The sequence below is a fragment of the Achroia grisella genome, unplaced genomic scaffold (genome assembly GCF_030625045.1).
Source record: "Achroia grisella isolate CSIRO2021 unplaced genomic scaffold, CSIRO_AGI_Agris_v1 utg660, whole genome shotgun sequence".
Classification (NCBI taxonomy): Eukaryota; Metazoa; Arthropoda; class Insecta; order Lepidoptera; family Pyralidae; genus Achroia; species Achroia grisella.
The window spans coordinates 1,597,916-1,616,248 of NW_026712984.1; the positions used below are offsets into that span (position 1 = coordinate 1,597,916).

General features: G+C 33.1%; 3 protein-coding genes and 1 non-coding gene across 4 annotated transcripts; 1 reads left to right on the forward strand and 3 right to left on the reverse strand.

Moving 5' to 3' along the window:
* The first annotated feature begins 1,487 nt into the window (after positions 1–1,487).
* Positions 1,488–6,473, forward strand: LOC131849603 (26S proteasome non-ATPase regulatory subunit 9). Its single transcript, XM_059199710.1, has 4 exons — positions 1,488–1,809; positions 2,282–2,354; positions 4,511–4,751; positions 5,878–6,473. The coding sequence occupies exons 1-4, from the start codon at positions 1,602–1,604 to the stop codon at positions 6,118–6,120; spliced, it is 765 nt and encodes a 254-aa protein (XP_059055693.1). The 5' UTR covers positions 1,488–1,601; the 3' UTR covers positions 6,121–6,473.
* Positions 6,474–7,449: 976 nt separating this feature from the next.
* LOC131849605 (dual specificity protein phosphatase 23-like) lies at positions 7,450–12,219 on the reverse strand. The gene is made up of 4 exons (XM_059199711.1): positions 11,979–12,219; positions 10,952–11,395; positions 8,603–8,726; positions 7,450–8,088 (listed from the first exon to the last, which is right to left on the reverse strand). The coding sequence occupies exons 2-4, from the start codon at positions 11,348–11,350 to the stop codon at positions 7,802–7,804; spliced, it is 810 nt and encodes a 269-aa protein (XP_059055694.1). The 5' UTR covers positions 11,351–11,395; positions 11,979–12,219; the 3' UTR covers positions 7,450–7,801.
* A 1,764-nt stretch (positions 12,220–13,983) lies between these two features.
* On the reverse strand, positions 13,984–17,697 carry LOC131849807 (dual specificity protein phosphatase 23-like). The gene is made up of 3 exons (XM_059199927.1): positions 17,094–17,697; positions 16,200–16,323; positions 13,984–14,217 (listed from the first exon to the last, which is right to left on the reverse strand). The coding sequence occupies exons 1-3, from the start codon at positions 17,502–17,504 to the stop codon at positions 14,069–14,071; spliced, it is 684 nt and encodes a 227-aa protein (XP_059055910.1). The 5' UTR covers positions 17,505–17,697; the 3' UTR covers positions 13,984–14,068.
* Positions 15,241–15,312, reverse strand: Trnae-uuc (transfer RNA glutamic acid (anticodon UUC)). Its single transcript has one exon. It is a non-coding gene; the product is annotated as a tRNA-Glu (tRNA).
* Positions 17,698–18,333: the final 636 nt, after the last annotated feature.

The following is an 18,333-nucleotide window of genomic DNA, read 5'->3' on the forward strand; positions in this document are numbered from 1 at the left end:
GCATGTATGCAATAAATGCTTTAAAATGTAACCCTCTATATTTGAAATCGTTAACCAACACTCACCTTTATTTGTTAATTTTTATTATAAATCTGACTTTACTTGTAAGCCCTCATTATTATTATAGTTATAAAACTATTAATCTGGTCATTTTTATTTAAATCATTGTTGTATTTGTTAATTGTAAAATCAAAGCCTCTTTAATATAAAAGCTTTCATTTTTTTTGTATAAAATAATGATTCTGAAAAGCTATAGTTTTTAAAATCTCATTATTGATTTCAAAATATAAAATAAAGAATAACTAATAATAACAAGTGTTTTCATTTATTATCCTATTACATTAGCGAAAACTACAAACAAAATTCTTCGTTATACAACAAAGAAAAAGGTAGCAAAAATAATGGCTCACTTATTATTTTGCTTGTTTTATTTTGTAATTACAAATGCAATTATTTTTTTATTAAATAACAAGCCATAAATATATCTCATTTCCTCTTCATTACAAGATGTATTGTCTGGAGCTATGTAGGTAGACTTTGAACAAGTTCTCTATGTGGGTACTTCAGTGTCTCTTATTTCAGCCGCCAAGCAGCTTGGTTTATAGGTTGTTGTGAGATATTGGTTGTATGATGAGATAAAACTGGAATTACCTGACATAACATTTAAACCTTTTGGAATAATAACCGCGTGTGTATGTTAACATGGTGCCCTTAATGCCTTTCATGACCATCGTCAGTTCATCTTTATCATTCCAAATATATAAAAAATATCTACTACTAGTACTACTATATATAACCAAAATAAATTACGTCGGTAAACAATTGGAGTGTATAAATTACATCGCTCTATTCCTTATACACATATTTCTGTATATATGTAGATATATATGATCGCGAAAAAAAGGTTATTAGAAGATAACAAGGAATATTAAAAATTGTAATGTACACAAAAATTACATTCTATCCAACCATTTAGAGACGCTAGATGACACACGTAGAGATGAATCATGTATATTGCGATATTTTTTAATGAAATCTCATAGCAAGTAATCACGGCGTTTGAACACAACTAAGAATTTAAAATAGATATTATTACAAAATAACAGTTTTATAACTGACTACTGATTTATAGCAACACAATGAACCGCTATAAACTGTCATTTTTATGTCAGTGTCGACAGATCAATGGATGTATGGGTGCAAATCCTTTTGCCTTTCCTTTAGAGAATAAACAGAACCAAAAAATCATTGATGTCAAGATAAAAAAATGTAAATGAAATAATGGATGTACGCGCGCAATTCCCTTTGCCTTTCCTAAGTAATAAAGAAAACAAAAAAAAAAACAACACATAAAATGAAAGAATTTATAAGAAAAAATGAAAAATATGAAAACAAACAGACATGGCTGTATGTATACGGTCTCTTTGCCTTTACCAAAAGACAATAAAACCAAAAAGAAATCAATCAGTCGGTTCATAATCATTCATTCCTTCATTCAGAAGTCATGCCATAATAAACTATACCTTTTTGCTTACTTGTGTGATTTCTGAAAAACAATTTTACGTTATTGCAAAAAGTTCACCTGCCCTTCTTTATGAAAGATGGTTTCGTGTAACATTGAGACCCCGAATGATAAAGCTAGGAGACTGATGCGAGAAAAGGATAAAATCGAGCAGGAGATCGCAGAGTTGAATGCTGTATTAAATACGAATAATGTGGGGATGAGGGAGCCCTTGGTTGATGATGAAGGATTCCCGCGCAATGACATTGATGTAGCGAGAGTTCGCCATGCCCGACACCGTATTATATGTAAGAATATCCTTATAATATTTCTTGAACCATAACTATCCACACACAACGCCCTAACTTAGGGCGGCACCATAGGGTTGTATCACATTTAAGGGTTGAGGAGTTAAGGTTTGTCACCGAATATTATTTTGTTTGTGTTTTTCACTATTCCATGCATTTATTTAAAAATTCTCATGTAACCATATTATCATGCACATTGTATAAAATATTAGCAAATTATACTACATATTTTATAGACGTAATATGTCAAGTATAGCACATATAAATGTCACATATACATTTAATTTTATATACACACTAGCTACTCGCCCCGGCTCTGCACGGGTGTACATGTATTATATATATAATAGTTGCATAGATTTAAGCATACATAGGAACAGACAGACAGCGACAGCTACTTTATTGTATACTATGTAATGATAATACCTAAACATTTTTAATATGTTAAGTATGTTTGTAATGTAATTTCCAGGCTTACAAAATGATCACAAGGATAAAATGAAGGAGATCGAGACAGCATTAGCTGAGCTGCATGCTGAAGCAAGGTAAAATGAACTTTATCTTCTCATAATATATTGTTTATATATTTTTGTACTTGATTTTTTAAATACTTAAAAAGAAAATAAGTAATTACAATATTCTAATATGTATACATTACTCAGCACTATCTTTGCCTGCTAACTACCACCTCTGTCACAGTGTTAAGTTGGCTGGAAGACATCTGTTTCAGAGATGAGCCCACCCCTGCTCACATTTTTGTATAACCATCTTTTATTTTATAGTATTACAAGTGCAATAAAGCATTTTTATAATATTTTATCTTGTTTTGGCTTAGTAGTTTACTAGCCTGGTACATCTGGTACACTCAATACGTTGTGAGTTAAAATTTGGCTAACTCCAAAAAATGTGTTAATGTATATTTCGGACTGACTGAGTAATGGAAACATTGACATTAAACAAAAATTTCTATAATATATTCACTTATCCTTTCACATAGAATTTAAATATACCCAGTGAATGGGGAGCATGTTAACTACTGACTACTGGATTTGGGATAACAGTTGTGAGGGTATACATCTCATAATATTCATTTAGGTATAATAAAGTCTAAAAAAATTCATATAATTATGATTATATTAGCTAGAGCTATAGCATGCTGCCGTTTCTTAGATTTGGTAGTAAGGAACATTAATTCAGTAAATTGTTTTTTTTTTCACTTGAATACTGTTAATGGACAATTTGCTTAATTATATACAATAATCAAATCTGACCCTGACAATTGCTAGTCACATCTTTTAAGTTGAGATAATCTTAGACTTGCCTATCGTGATTTGAAAAGAACCATTTCTTTACATTCTGTAGTTTACAAACAATAAAAGAAAACCTCTATTTAAACATAAGACAAATAATAAATACTAATGAAATGTGGACATGTCAAGTGTTACACCTCCAATGGCTACAGTTGAAAATGCTTCTTATTATTCTCGGGAATGCATGATGACTAGGGCTCTCATAGGACACTGCAAATTAAACAAGCATATGGCAAAACTAGGCCTATGTATGACAAAAATCTGCAGATTCTGTCAAACTGAAGAGGAAACGCCACTACACATCCTATCCACTCATAAAAGAAATATCTCCTTTGGAAAGTTTACACTCTTTCCCGAGGAAGTTTAAAAACCATTGCTCCTAAGAATATCCTTCAATTCTTGTCCCTGACGGGTCTAGGTAGCGAACTCTGAAAAAGGGCGAGCACAATAGATCTTTGTAGGTTGCAGTGCTACAGGTGCTACAAACACCTGACAGGTGCCCAAACACTAAACACCAATAAAAAAAACCTCGGGAATTGTTAGCAATGGACATTAGAGATTCCATTGATAGCAAAGTACTATAATATAGTTACATATTATGTAAAATACAATGGATTAAATGTAGAGGCTTTAGTTGCAATTGACTATCTGATGGACCATCCGGTTCTTTGCACTTTGTATAAAAAAGTGGGATAAAAGGATTCCACTGCACATTTCACAGGTCTATCTCAAAGCAATCCTCACTGAAAACTTTCTTGGGTTATTCCTAAGAAATTTACTACATGCTACTTGAACAAACTTTGTCATCAGTCTCCGCTAGTACCCAGCCAGTATACAATGTAGAGGCCATACACTATTACATATTCATTAAATACAATACTACCTCTGAAAGTAGTGACTGACAGTTATTCCAGTTAATCAGTCCTGAAGGTAGGCACAATTACTTTAATACTCTGAGGTCATCTTATCAGCTGTGTGTGCAATTGGGAAGGGGACTGTTAGTAATGTGGATCATGACCCCATCACTAGGAATGTACCATATCAGGTTGACCTCCACGCAGTTCCCCCTGGAAGCCATCGTGATAAATTCCTGGTGAATTTGTCGCGATGGGCTAACTGACCTGACCTCATGTTCATCTTACCATCCTTCACTGGCGCCCCGCCAGCGTAAACCATTAGCGCAGGCGGGTGCAGCATTCCATTATCATCCATATAAAAAAAATAATTAAAGACGTTACTACTTTTACTGTCTTACTGTACAAATGAAATAGGGTCACAAAATGTGTCATTTACTGATGTTATTTAGTGCATAAGATCAATATTACAATGTATATTTTGTAATTTACATATTAACTCCAACATACAACTTATTATTCTTTATACTTCCACAGGGCGGACGGAGCTGGTCCATCTAACAGGTATATTCCTGTCCTGATTTCCAATGGTCGTCCAATCAATGCAAACGCCCCAAACGGCCACGTCCCAAACGGCAACGTCCGAAACGGCAACGTCCCAAACGGTCACGCAGCCAACGGAGGAGACATTGCGGAGCCAAGGCCAAACGACGCAATTCCGACAATGCCGATTGCGTTTGTTTCATCCGTTTGCGAAGGCTCGCCGGCTTATCTGGCTGTAAGTATTGTAAACTAATGTATGCACATTTATTGCTAAGTATTTCTCTGCACTTCCCATAGGTAACTGTAGGAGAGAAAACATAAGTAGGGCATTTAAATCCAAATTTTGTACCATATTTTATGTAACAGCTACTTTATATATTTATTTTCTATATAGACCTTCTTAAGGGTCGGCAACGCGCATGTGACACCCCTGGTGTTTCAGGTGTCCATAGGCTACGGTAACCGTTTACCATGAGATGAACCGTATGCTTGTTTACCACCTAAGTGGTATAAAAAAAAACCTATATACTGTCTGCTGAGACTATTACTTTAAATCTGGATCATAATTCATAACGTACTAGAGTAGGTGATTTTTGAAACGTCTCTTGTTTTGTAGAATGACAAGATTCCTATAAAAATATTCTATCAATCTTAATCTTTCATAATGCAAGTAATTATTCTAACATGTGATAAATCTCACAAGAACCATTACAGGTCTGCCTGTCTGCATACTAAATCTGCATACAAAATTAACAGTTCTTTAACACTAGAGCATTTTTTTTATTATCTTATTAATGTACTAGCTGTACACGCGACCTCGTCCGCGTGGAATTTTCTTTTTTTTCTAAAATAAAAGTAGCCTAAGTGACTTCTTATTACATCAGCTACCTGCCAAAAATGTCCTGTCCAAGACGGTCCAGCCATTTCAGAGATTAGCCGGAACAGACAAAAATTGTAAAAAATGTTATTTTGGTGTATTTATATTCATACGCATATAGTAAAAAACGGTTATTTCAATATTACAAACAGACGCTCCAATTTTATTTATATGTATAGATGTATAGATTATAAATCCAACGTGAATTTGTTACACTTTCACGTCATAATGAATCGATATCACATTTGCCATATCTGTGTAGTATTTGAGATAGAGATGTTAGCTTTTTTTTTATAATTAATTAAATTTAATAAATTTTGCTCGCCTGTTAGCAGGCTGAATACATTGAACGAATATTCATATTGTAAAACCTACTTGTAACATTGTATTCTGCAAATAAATAAATAAAAATAAATAATGTTTTTTTCCAAAACATCAGGTTTGACGTCCCATATAAAATAAAACATACATTAAAATTTTTCAGGGTATAAGAAGTGAAGATGCAATCCTGCAGTTTGGCTCACTACACATCTCGAATATGAGAGAATCCAATTTGAGAGCCATACACGAGCTAGTCAACCATTCCATTGGTCAGAGAATACGGGTCTGGGTTAAGAGGGGTAACGACATACTGAATTTGGTTGTGGTGCCCCGTCTGTGGCTAGCAGCGGCAGATCAGAACCGACGCTCGCTGCTCGGAGCCAATCTTAGGACTGCAGGGAATTAATATATTTTATTTATTAAAAGCCAACTTTCTAGTCTTGTGCTCGGCGGTTAAAGTTTCCAAACAAATTTTCATTTTTTATTGAAAATTGTGTCTTTCGGTCTAAATTGTTTACTCTATCGATAACTGGTATAATCTTAATAAATATTATAAAAAAATAATTAAGATAATTATACTCCTTAATAGATTTAACATAAGCTTCCCAATAACCTCTGAATGTGAAGGCACTTGGTCGTCGGCCACTCGGTAACTGGAACGTGTGTAACGGCACTAAAGTGTTTTTATTTCCAAAATTTGAATACTTCGTTATTAGTGATTTTTGTTTTTTTATATAGCTTAACAATTCATAGATTAGCGGTGGTATTAATGAAATGAGTTTTCATATCGTTGTCTCCTAATATCTGCAATATTTTTTAATATTTTAGTAGTTCTAAATTAATAGTTAAAAAGTGCTTGTATTGAACTAAAATGTTAATCTTTTAATAAGATCTTATTGCATTACAAACGTACACTAAAATTAAATTGATGTTAAAAAATATTAAGAAGAATCAGGCAGTTGTAATGTTTCTAGATAAAAATTTAATTCAGTAATATGAAATACTTTTTTTTTTGCAACTTTTTCCATGTGATCAATTTTGATTGGGAGGAAGGAGTTTTTGTACTACAACCTAAATTTCATCAATAAAGGCGGTATAGTGTAATAAACAGACCTACTTTGGCATTTATTATATTAAGTATGGATTGTTTAAGTGAATATAAAAATGAACAGATACTGCAGTTATTGCGAGACTTTAATAGTTGGCTCTTAAACACTAACAAGATTGTACTTTAGTCAGAACTAAATATAAAAAATATATTTTTTAAACAGTATGAAATTATGAAATGTGTGATCGTGATCGGATTGGAAAAATATTGGTTTGTTTAAAGGTCTGACTTGATTTTTAAGTTTAATTAACGCCATCAATAAAATTGCCTGTATAGCTGTTAAAGTAGCCACAAACATTGCGAATTGTTTGTTAAGGTACTTGTTGCGTAAGTACTTTCCAATATACTTTTACATGTATAAGTGTAAACTTGCGCAAGTAAATAACAAATGCCACCACTAAGTGTTATATATTTTGCATTTTTTTTGTAATGCGCCAAGCGCCGTACAAAACTTAGAAGTGGATATTATTTGCTATTTCTTTAATATTGTTTTTATTATGTAGTTAGTCGGTTTAATACCATTATAAGGTCTAGCAAGTTTTACCCTAACAGTGTATTAGCGATATTTAATACTTGTAAAAGTTTGTATTCATAAAAACAACTATGTATATTACACATACATACATACCTTATTTAATCTCCAAAAGTTAGCTGTCAAAATGTAACTAATGGCAGTAACGCAGTAATTTTAAATTAGATACAATCTTAATGGGTTGTAAGTTGGTAGGATAGTGGCTCAGACTTGTAGTATTATTTCAAATGGACCTTACTTTACTTTAAGGAAATTGTAAATGATTTAATATATAAAGGGAAACCCTAATTTTTTTATTAATAACATTTTGTGCATTAGATGTGCAAATAAAACATGTTATGTTCTTAAATTTAAGTCAAGTTGTTATATAAAATTTTAAGTTGATGAGTTCTTACGATTAAAACCTTATTATGTAACTCTTGAATATAATTGTATCTTGTATAAAACTTAAAAATAAATCTTATGATTAATAACCATAGCTTTAGTCTTTTTCTTCTCCAATGATTTGACCTTTCTGTCCAAGCCGTTACTTTGTAAGTTAACGTCGCTGCCGCCATCTTGTTTTGCGTCGTCGCCATCTTGTGATTCTTCATCTTCGTCGTACATATGTTTCATGGAACAGTCGAAATAAAGCTTGTCCTCTACTAAACGATAGTCGGGCTTTGTTATGGTGCCACGTACGCAGTCGTGGTAGTGACAAACAATCTTTTCTTGTTCGTAGGTTTCACAGGAACCTAGAATTTCGTAATGTAAAATTGGTATATCTAGTAAAACACCTATGTAGGAAACAAATGAAGGACTAAAAGTACTCAGTTTATATACAGGTATTAAAGGAAAATCAGAAGTTAATTTTCATGTAGAACATTTTTGTCTCTTATGGAAGTCAAGTTTTTGTATTAATATTTTGTTTCTTCCGTCCATTTTGTTTCCTTAATGGGGAATAGTAATATCATCCATAACAATGTATCACGTTAAATAGATCTCCACACCGTCCTCCTGGAAACCATTACTATTAGATATTTCCTGGTGAATTCGCCACTAAACACTAACTGAATTGACTTCATTCACTACCTGTCATTTTCTCGTGCCTATACTATTTGCGTAGCATGTATCATTTCATCGTCAAAAAATATAAAAAGTTTGGAAGTGTTAGTAATAAGAATTAGTATCGACTTTCGCCCTATACGTAAGTATAACATTAGTGCAGGCGGGTGCACTCTTTCATTAACATCCATAACAAAACCTCACCAGGTCTTTGCACTCTGACGGTGAGTACAGCTCGCTCTGGTGCCATATTGCGGAAATATACGAGGTAGCATGCCAGCATGGTCCCGGTGCGCCCGCGACCATGACGGCAGTGCACGCCTATTACCTGTAAATGAACATGGAATGAAAATGTTGGTGACATTATTTATGACCTCATTACCAGCAAGCCAACACTATGTCATAGCTACTATGTCGACACCCTGTTAATGTGAGACGTAATTTATGGATGATGATGGATCCGATATGATGCTCCTAACATCATCATTTATATCATTCCAGATTAACTTCCATTGAAGATGCATCAATTTAAGCGTGTTCCGAATTCAGGGCTGAAGTGACTTCCGAGACATAGTGATGTGCCTTGTCTCGGAAGTCACTTTAGCCTTGAATTCGGCTTGTAGTCTTAGTAATTCTACATTTATGATGACTTTTACGCCCACAGGTTTACTTTCATTCTGATTTCATGTACCTAATATGTTTTAACTATTTAATTTCACCTTTTTATTGTTATGTTATATTATACTAGATGTACCCGCGACTTCGTCCGCGTAAAATAGTGACCTTGAGCAAATAATAAAAAATATATATTAATAATCTAACCCAATAAAAAAGTTTCATCGTTCTAGCTTCAAAAATGAAATTTCCATACATAATTCCATACAATTTAATCAACAGCCAAAAACTAAGTTTCAAACTACTATCTTTAAAATGAAGATCCTTCCATACATACCATACATACATTACATCTCCCCTTTCAACCCCTTATAACCCTTTTTCTTGTTTTTTTTAATGCTACTTATATTAGTGTCATCATGTACCAATGATAAGATGTCGCTATACTGTAACCATTTATGGCCGAGTCCTGTGGCGGTAGGTACTGATATTTTCTCAACAGCTCTAGCTTTAAAAAATGACAATACATGCATACAACATTTTAACTCCCCTTTTGACCTTTCCCCTTACAACCCATTTTCGTTAATTATATTTAATCAATACAATTGAAGCTTAAACTTTTAAAAAATTCCTCTTTCAGTCTCTTATAACCCTTTTTAGCATTAAAAAGTAACCTATGTCCTATCTCAAGATCTAGACTTTAAATTTCATTTAAATCAGTTCAGAAGTTTTGGCTTTTAAGACAGACAGACAGAATCACTTTCACTTTCATAATATTAGTAAGGTATTTATTAAATAAACTGACCCAAAAAAGCGTAAGAAAAAAGCTTCATCGTTCTAGCTTCAAATATGACGAATTTCCATAAAAACTTTTATCTGCTATTTTATTTTACCCCTTGAATGGTGACAATATGATATTTACAAATTTAAATGTCATATTTATTTATATTTAATAAACAGTTTAAACATTTCTTTAAATTCTTTTGAAAATTGGTGGTCCAGTTGGCCAATAACATAATAAAATTTTGTTAAATCAAAATAATAGATGTGATATTCTAAATTGCAAACTATCCCTCTACTTGCGCGAACCATATCTCTGACTCTACTGGCCAGAATGGAGAAACGCGTATTCCGAACCTGAATAGCTCGGATGGAACGGTAGATGTTGTTTCTTCCAAGGAAATGTTGTTCATATGTATTGACAACATTTTTAATATTATATGTTGTTTTATTCTTCAAAAATATTAATAATATGTTCTTACGCTCTTGTCCAAGAGCAGGGTCATCAGTTATAGGCTATACCAGGATTATATTTATGTATTTATAAAATAAAATTGCAGAGCAAACGTTTATTCATTTAAATTCATAAGGAGACAACGGATTGACAATAATCAGTTGCGCGCGCAACGCAACGCATGCGCGCTGCTTATACAAATGACATAATATATGTTTATTTATGACATATGAGCGTTAATAAGTCTCATATTTAGTACAATACTGGTGTAATTCAGAAATTAAAAATTTTTGAAAATAGACTTAATAACACAATTATAAAGTAGACTTTCCAAAATATCTAATTTTTTAGTTAAGCCATTATTATAATAAGTGTGTATTCAACCGCATAAAGATAACCTTGCATTACCATTTTCAACCCCTTACAACCCTTTTTTCGCATTAAAAAGTAGCCTATGTCCTTCCTCGGCGTCTAGACTATATGGGTACCAAATTTCATTTAAATCAGTTCAGTAGTTTTGGCGTGAAAGCGAGACAGACAGACAGACAGACAGACAGACAGACAGACAGACAGACAGAGTTACTTTCGCATTTATAATATTAGTAAGGATTAGATATGTATTATACGTTGTTACCAGTTTCAATTAGGTGGGTCGTAAGCTTGTTTACCATTCGAATTAGGGACATAAAAATTATTTCTCTTACCTCGCCTCTAATGGCCGCTCGTTCGCAAATTTCAATAAACTTCAATATCTGCTTCAATGTCGGCGCGCCGAACTCTTTTATTCTAATTTCTGTCCATTTTAATTTCTTCTCACATTCTAATATTGGTGGTCTTCTCTCTGGTGATAGAGTCACCAAATGATTTACACCTGCGTCCACTAAGTAGTTCAAATTAGCGACCGTTTGCGGCCATCCCATAGCAGCTATTTTATTCTCAACAAACCACGAAAAGTTGTACGGGGGATATGATTCATATTCTTTCTCTTCAACTGAAGCAGCTTTGTTTGTTTCCTTTGCCTCGGTCCTTTCTTTTTGTTCCTCTGCATATTTGTAAAACAATTTCGCCAATTTCACATTGGGCCTTATTTGTACAGTAGTCATTTCGAATTGTGTTGGTATTTTAATATATTTGTTGTATTGAACGTTCTGTAATATAGTAAGTTATTGATTGGGTGTTACATTTCCGATTTCGTCTCATATCGTTAGGACTAAACTATTTCGTAATTACAAACGTGCATTCATTGTTCATGTACCTACGAGATTTAAATTTAATATTATATAGACAGCTAATGTTATATAACTGAAGTTATATGATAGAATGTTAATAGATAGATTTAAAAAAAGTTGAGGTTCGTGCCAGTTCTCAACAGAATCTATCTGAACAGGCTGAAATGTCATAGGTACAGGTTTTTTTTAACTCATTGGAATCGCAATCAAATTGACGGTCTACCTAATCCGTGGTATCTCATTAGGTGCCATTCAGAAGGACTACGATGTCATACCTCTATAAACTCACAGTTTTATCTCTTCAACAAAAACACATCTTTACAAAGCAAATTACTTCTGATAGGCGACTTAAATAGGTGAGACTACGGTACTCATCCGTGGTATACTAACAATTTTATTAGTAGTAAATGTATCAAGGATAATATTAAAGATTCACTGTACTTAATTCAGAATGAAATCGAATTTATTAATATTATTATACTTGATAAAGACACAAACTCACCTTAACGGAAATTCAATTATAATTATCACTTACACAAAACCAACGCATAAAGCTGAAGAAAGTATGTAATGACTTCCGAAACATAGAGAAATTGTAGTATGTATTGTATTTATTTTGAGTACTCTGTTTGGACCAGACATTTTGTTTGTTGGATGTATGCCAGCCAATATATGTTGGCTAACATTTGGCAGACACGGTTTGACATTTAGACTTGGTTTCCATCTGCCAATTTCAATTGATGAGGACTTGTTCTACACTTTGATTTAGTTCGACCTACAGAAGACACTAAAAATAAATAAATTTAGTTAGAGTCGGCACTGTCAACTCTCAACTATGTTCTGAATGCAACATTTGAAATAGCCAAACATCGCTGGGTATATCTTAATATAGTAGTTTAAAGTTTAGTATATACTTTGATATCGATATTACCACCATCAGGGTGTTAGTCAGTTTCTATTGACAAAGTTATTGCCGTCTGTCAAGTTTGGACTTAGGACTTTTTAAACATCATAATGTTCACAATATTATCTACTAGTTGTGCCCGCCACTTTGTTGGCATGGTTATCAAAAACACTGTGGTTTTCGAAGTTTTTGCAACATTTTTCACTGGTGCTTCGCTTCTATTGGTCGTAGCGAAATGTTATATAGTTTAAAGCCTTCTTCGACAAATAGACTAATCAACACAATAATATTTTTTCCATTCCAAACCAGTAGTTCCTGAGATTAGCGCGTTCAAACAAACAAATTCTTTAGCTTTATAATATTATTATATATTATTATTATTACTATAGTTATTTAAATAAATATTATTATAAATTCTCTCAAATAAACAATATATATTCACGTTTTCATAATAAACGTATACATAGTAGTTTTAGTTGGTTTGAATCTCGACTTCAGTAAACATTACAAAAGAAATATCCAGCTGACTCGGCAAACGTTATTTTGCCATTTAAATTGTTTCTTGTGGGATCTCCCTTACTTACGTGTATAAAAAAAATGGCTACGACAGACTCTACCAAATATGCACCATAAATTCATAAAAATTTGTCGAACCGTTTCGTAGCAGTTCTACATATAACCACCACTAACACAAGATTTTTTTATAAGAAATATATATGAATGTAACTATTCTTTTTTTGTTAAATATATAAATTGTAATGTGTATAAATTACATATTCTCTCTCATTGAAGAGATATTGTTTGCCAAGTTTTAGTAACTAAATTAATTTCCGCTGGAGATTTATTGCTCGTGTTAACTACGCACATGCTCTATTTATAATGTTAAAGCTTAGCATTGTCGTTAAGTTTATTTTCAAGAATGACGCTACATAAGAAGACTGTCTACCCCCCCCCCCCCTTTCCGCTCCGCCTGCTTTAATTCATCTGTTTTACAAACCGTATTGAATTACAATTAGATTCACGCACATATAAACCTTCCTCTTGAATCACTCTATCTATTGTTGAAACTTGCATTACAATCCGTTGCATAATTTAAAGTTATAAGCGAACAGACAGCTGCTCATACGTCATACTCGTGAACGAGTGCTGCTTGTAGAGACTGATCTGCTCTAATCACTACGACTGTTTTAATCCTATTTTGTACTTAAAAATCAGACTAATTAGTGCTAGTTGGTGGTTTGTATTCGCATGTTTCGAATTGAAAATGTAAAGTTACAATGATTATTTAAAAGAGCAATACGCAAGTTTCTTGTTCGTTCTTGTGATTAGACAGCCTTCCGAATGAGCGGTAGATTAAAAGAATGATAACTGTGACTATTCAAAAGGGCTTAAATTAAGTTTATTTGAATAAATTATTTTCTATTCTATTCTATTATACTATGTAAGGATAAGGGCGTTTGTTGATGGAGATAAGTGGTCGATTGCTAGCAATATAAAGTCTACCTTGTAAGGTCGAACATCTGAATTGCTTTTCAAAATGAGAGTCATTTTGATCTTGTATGTAGATATATAAAAAGAGATATAGGTATATTGTATAAAAATTAATTTTAATTCTTATATCAGGTACTTACAATTTACAAATCAATTCACTTTAATAATAATTTAGGTACTAATTCAACGATAACAGATCACAATGCTTTCTTGGTAGTCTCCCTGGCCGTTTCAATGAATTCTTCCATCACATCACCGCTTACCCCGAACTTAAGAGGATTGTCTTCGGTCAAGTATTCGAAGTACCGGCCCACTGCTTCTTCATGCTCGGGGAAGTCCAGAGAACCTGTTATAAAGGCGGGAGGTGATTTTTTAGTAATGTGGACTCATGACCCCATTGCAATGTACCATGTCAGGTTGACCTCCACGCGGTTCCCCCTGGAAACTATCGTGATAAATTCCTGGTGAATTTGTCACGATGGGCTAACTGACCTGACCTCATGTTCATCTTATCATCCTCCACTGGTGCTCCGCCAGCGTAAACCGTTAGCACAGGCGCACGCTCCATTCCATTATCATCCATAAAAAAAACCTGTTATAAGTGCAAAAGTAAGCATTTTACATGAAAAATACAAAACTTTATTGTAGTAGTGGCATAATACTTAAGTTCCTTAAAAAAATTATACATCATACTTATGAGAGCGTCATAGCCTATTAGTGGTTTACTACCCATTTTAGAATTCAGCGTGAGTTCAAATCTGGCCGACCCAAAAAATCTTCTGTATCAATTGTCTATCTCTCGGGTGATGAAAACACCGATAACAAATCAAATTATTCCCAGAAACAGTGCGGTTTGTTCTTCAGCGTGCTCGTCTGTTGGTTGGTTGGTTGTCTGTTGGTTTAGTATATGCAAACTGCGCGGACTGAGATAAATTTGTGATATAGAGAAGTGTAGATTCGTGTATTTTTTTTAATTATGCATAATCTATAAAAAAAGCATTACCATGTATTTGACACTCGCACGATTGAACACTTTTGTTTATTGTTAAAATCTGTGATCTGTGTCTCAAATTGAGAATATATTAAAATTGTTTGTCTTTAATAGACATTATGTCTTTATGATTTTTATTAGATGTTAAATTAATTATGGTCGAATTGCGACCACTAGGTGATTAGGTGACTATTAGTTATTATAAACCTCCGTTCTGTCCCGCTATTTCAACCATTAATTTCCACTTTGAATTTGTAATAAGAAGTAATGTTTCATATAATAAATGAACTATTAAAATTACTTATTAAAACAAAATATTGTTTAGTTTTGTGAGGAATCTAATAATGCCAAAAATTATCAAAAAGTACCAAAAAATTATTGCCGTACCGGGAATCGAACCCGAGCCTCCTGGGTGAAAGCCAGGTATCCTAGCCACTAGACCATACGGGATATGCTTTCTTATTTCAATTTAACAAGGTATTCACACTATTTGCTATCTGAAGTATAATCTTATTTTATAATATAATAAATAGATTTGAATTATTATTAATTTATCATATACAGCTAGCCAGATATATGATATTACATATTATTACGACGAACTATGTACATTCCTCGACTTTTATATGTGTGCTTAGAAAACAGTTCTCATACATCAACATAATTTAAAAAATATCTTGTTACGAAGAGACTGTCAAATAAAATATGACTAATGTGTATAAGTACATTACCATCAGAAACAGCCGTCATAATTTGTTATTCATTCGCCTTAGCAAATAGATTGAATGACGAAATACAAATGTTATCTATTTCTGTTTGGGATATGCACTCTTCGGTAGTAATACTTCTAAATATGTATTACATATTTAAAAGTATTAAGCGCGAGAACTATTTTAAGGAAAAAATTGAGCAACAATTATCAGGGTAGTAATAGTTCCCAATTGTGTAATATAGTTAAGTATCGATATAGTTCTTACTACGAATAAATTTTCTTGTCCTTACAATAATGTACTTTACACAAGACTTTCTAATTCAAATAATTCAATCAAGTAAAAGTGTGATCAAGATTGATTTTAATCTTAAGGAAGAAACTAAGTAAATTTACGAGTTTTTATTTTAATTTCTTTTCCTTGTTTTTTACCTACATGCTTAGTTTACTTTTTGCGTAGTTGGGATTTTTATTATATTTATTTAATTCATTATATTAGATGACTTGTCTAAAGGTCTTATCTACGACTCTGCATATTATGGTCCCGTTATTTTTTATTACCTGAAACAGTATCCTTTGTTTGAGGCTCGAGTTCTAGAGTATAATGTAGGAAGGGTATGATTATTACCTGTTCGTATCATCCTGATCACATTCATAGCTTGGTCAGGTAGAAATCTGTGGAAGTGTACCAGGTAGCACGCCAGCATCACACCAGACCGGCTGCGGCCTTGTCTACAGTGGACACCTATTACCTGTCCAAGATACGTTTTTTTTACTGTTACTGGAGTATAAGTTATAATATATAAGTTCGGACAACTCACACAGCGCCATCTAGTCCCAAGCTAAATAGAGCTTGTGTTGTGGGTACTAGACAATTGATATAAATGCTTAGATACATTTTTTAAATACATACATAATATACATAGAAAACACCCAGATCAATACAAACAATAGAATTGTTTGCACCGTTGAATTGAACCCGCGACCATCGGAAGTAAAGCGGTGTCCTATATCTACCACTAAACTACCAGTAAAAGGGAGGTAAAAAGTAGCTTTGCATCCATGCACATTGCATCTCTTATGGTTTAACGGCCCAGTTTTTAAAAGTATGTATTCTCCGTTACAACTGATAAAATTAATGAACAGTGGTTTAGCTGTTTGCACGGTGGTCGCTGGTTCGATTCCTAGCACGATACAAACATTTGTATTTATGAGTATGATTGTTTCTATAATTCCAGTGTTTTCTGTCTATTTATGTAATTCATTAAATTTGTATATATTTCTATAAGTTGTTTATTACCAGATATTCTTAACTTTGGACTATATGGCGCAATGGGTGCATATCGGTTTATATCAATAACCTGTTTAAGCAATATTAAGTATGAAAAAATATTTTAGTCAGTAAATCAATCAGGAAAAACGGCATTCTATAAACTTGCAACATTTAAATGTGATATATTCACTATATTTTTTATCTACAGCCTAACAAACATTTATACAATAAGTAAAAATTTGGTCATACCTCGCCATTCTTGTCTGCTCTCTTACATAGGTCAATAAACTTCTTTATGTGTTCCAAAGTAGGCGTTTCAAACTCTTCTATGGGTATATCTGTCCACCTCAACCTTGGAACATCGTCAACGGGTGGTTTCTTACCAGCGGTCAGTGTTACCAGATGTGTTATACTCTGATTTACAATAAATTGAACGTTCTCTTTGTTCCTCGGGAACGCCATTGCTGCCAACTTTTTAGGAATGATCCATGAGAATTTTAGCGGTGGGTAAGCGTCGACTTCTATCTCTGGAAACGGGTTTTCGGGAATAATAACAGTTAATTCATTCCGTATTTCTTTTTTCGCACCAGCTAAATGTTTATCGTCTTGCTCTGTGATATCTTCCATTCTTGTAATCACTTCATAACTTTCGTCGGCCATGATGCACTGTTATTACACTGCCACAAAATAATACACGTGCAGGTAAATTGGCGCGAAATAATTCAATTTTTAATTTTTTTTTTTATTCAATATACGAACACCAGCATAACGTATGTACAGCTACGGCCTAGTTTAACCATCTAGCCAGATAATTTTGTATTGACTGAACGAAAGGGCAAAGAAACTTGGCACACTCTCCTATTTTCTGGAGAGCGTGTAACATTTATTTCTGGAAGCTGACACCTTGACAACGTGTATTTTCCAATGCCAAGGTAGTCTGCTGTTTAATTATGTACCTTAGTATTTGGTATTAAGAGACATAAATTTTATTTTTTATTATTGTTAATTCTGTTTGTCTGGCATTATATTGCCAGATTTGTTGTCAATGTTGTTAAAAAAGTGATTTGTTAAAGTGAAAAAAAGTAACCACAGACAATATTTTAGTCTGTGACGTGGTGTAGTTTTCTCAATGAGACGATGACGTCTTTTCTGTGCTTGTAAACATCGTCAGGAAGCAACTAATTTTAATTGTTAACGGCTTGTTATTGACTATTAAATCTGTTTCTAAACAAAACTGTTATTTTGAATTTTATCGCTTTGGCTTATGTTTGTTTCCTGACATAAACTACCCAAATACTTCATTTTGAGAAATCTAGTTAGATATGTGTTTGAAACAAGTGTTGCAAAAATTAAAGTTTTAAAACAGGACTTGAACCCGTATCTCAGTCATGTGGCATTTAAATTAATTTAAAATCGGATCAGCATCTAGTAATGGAGATTCCTCGAACATATTTATGCGATGCACTATTTTTTTTAATGGGTATTAAAG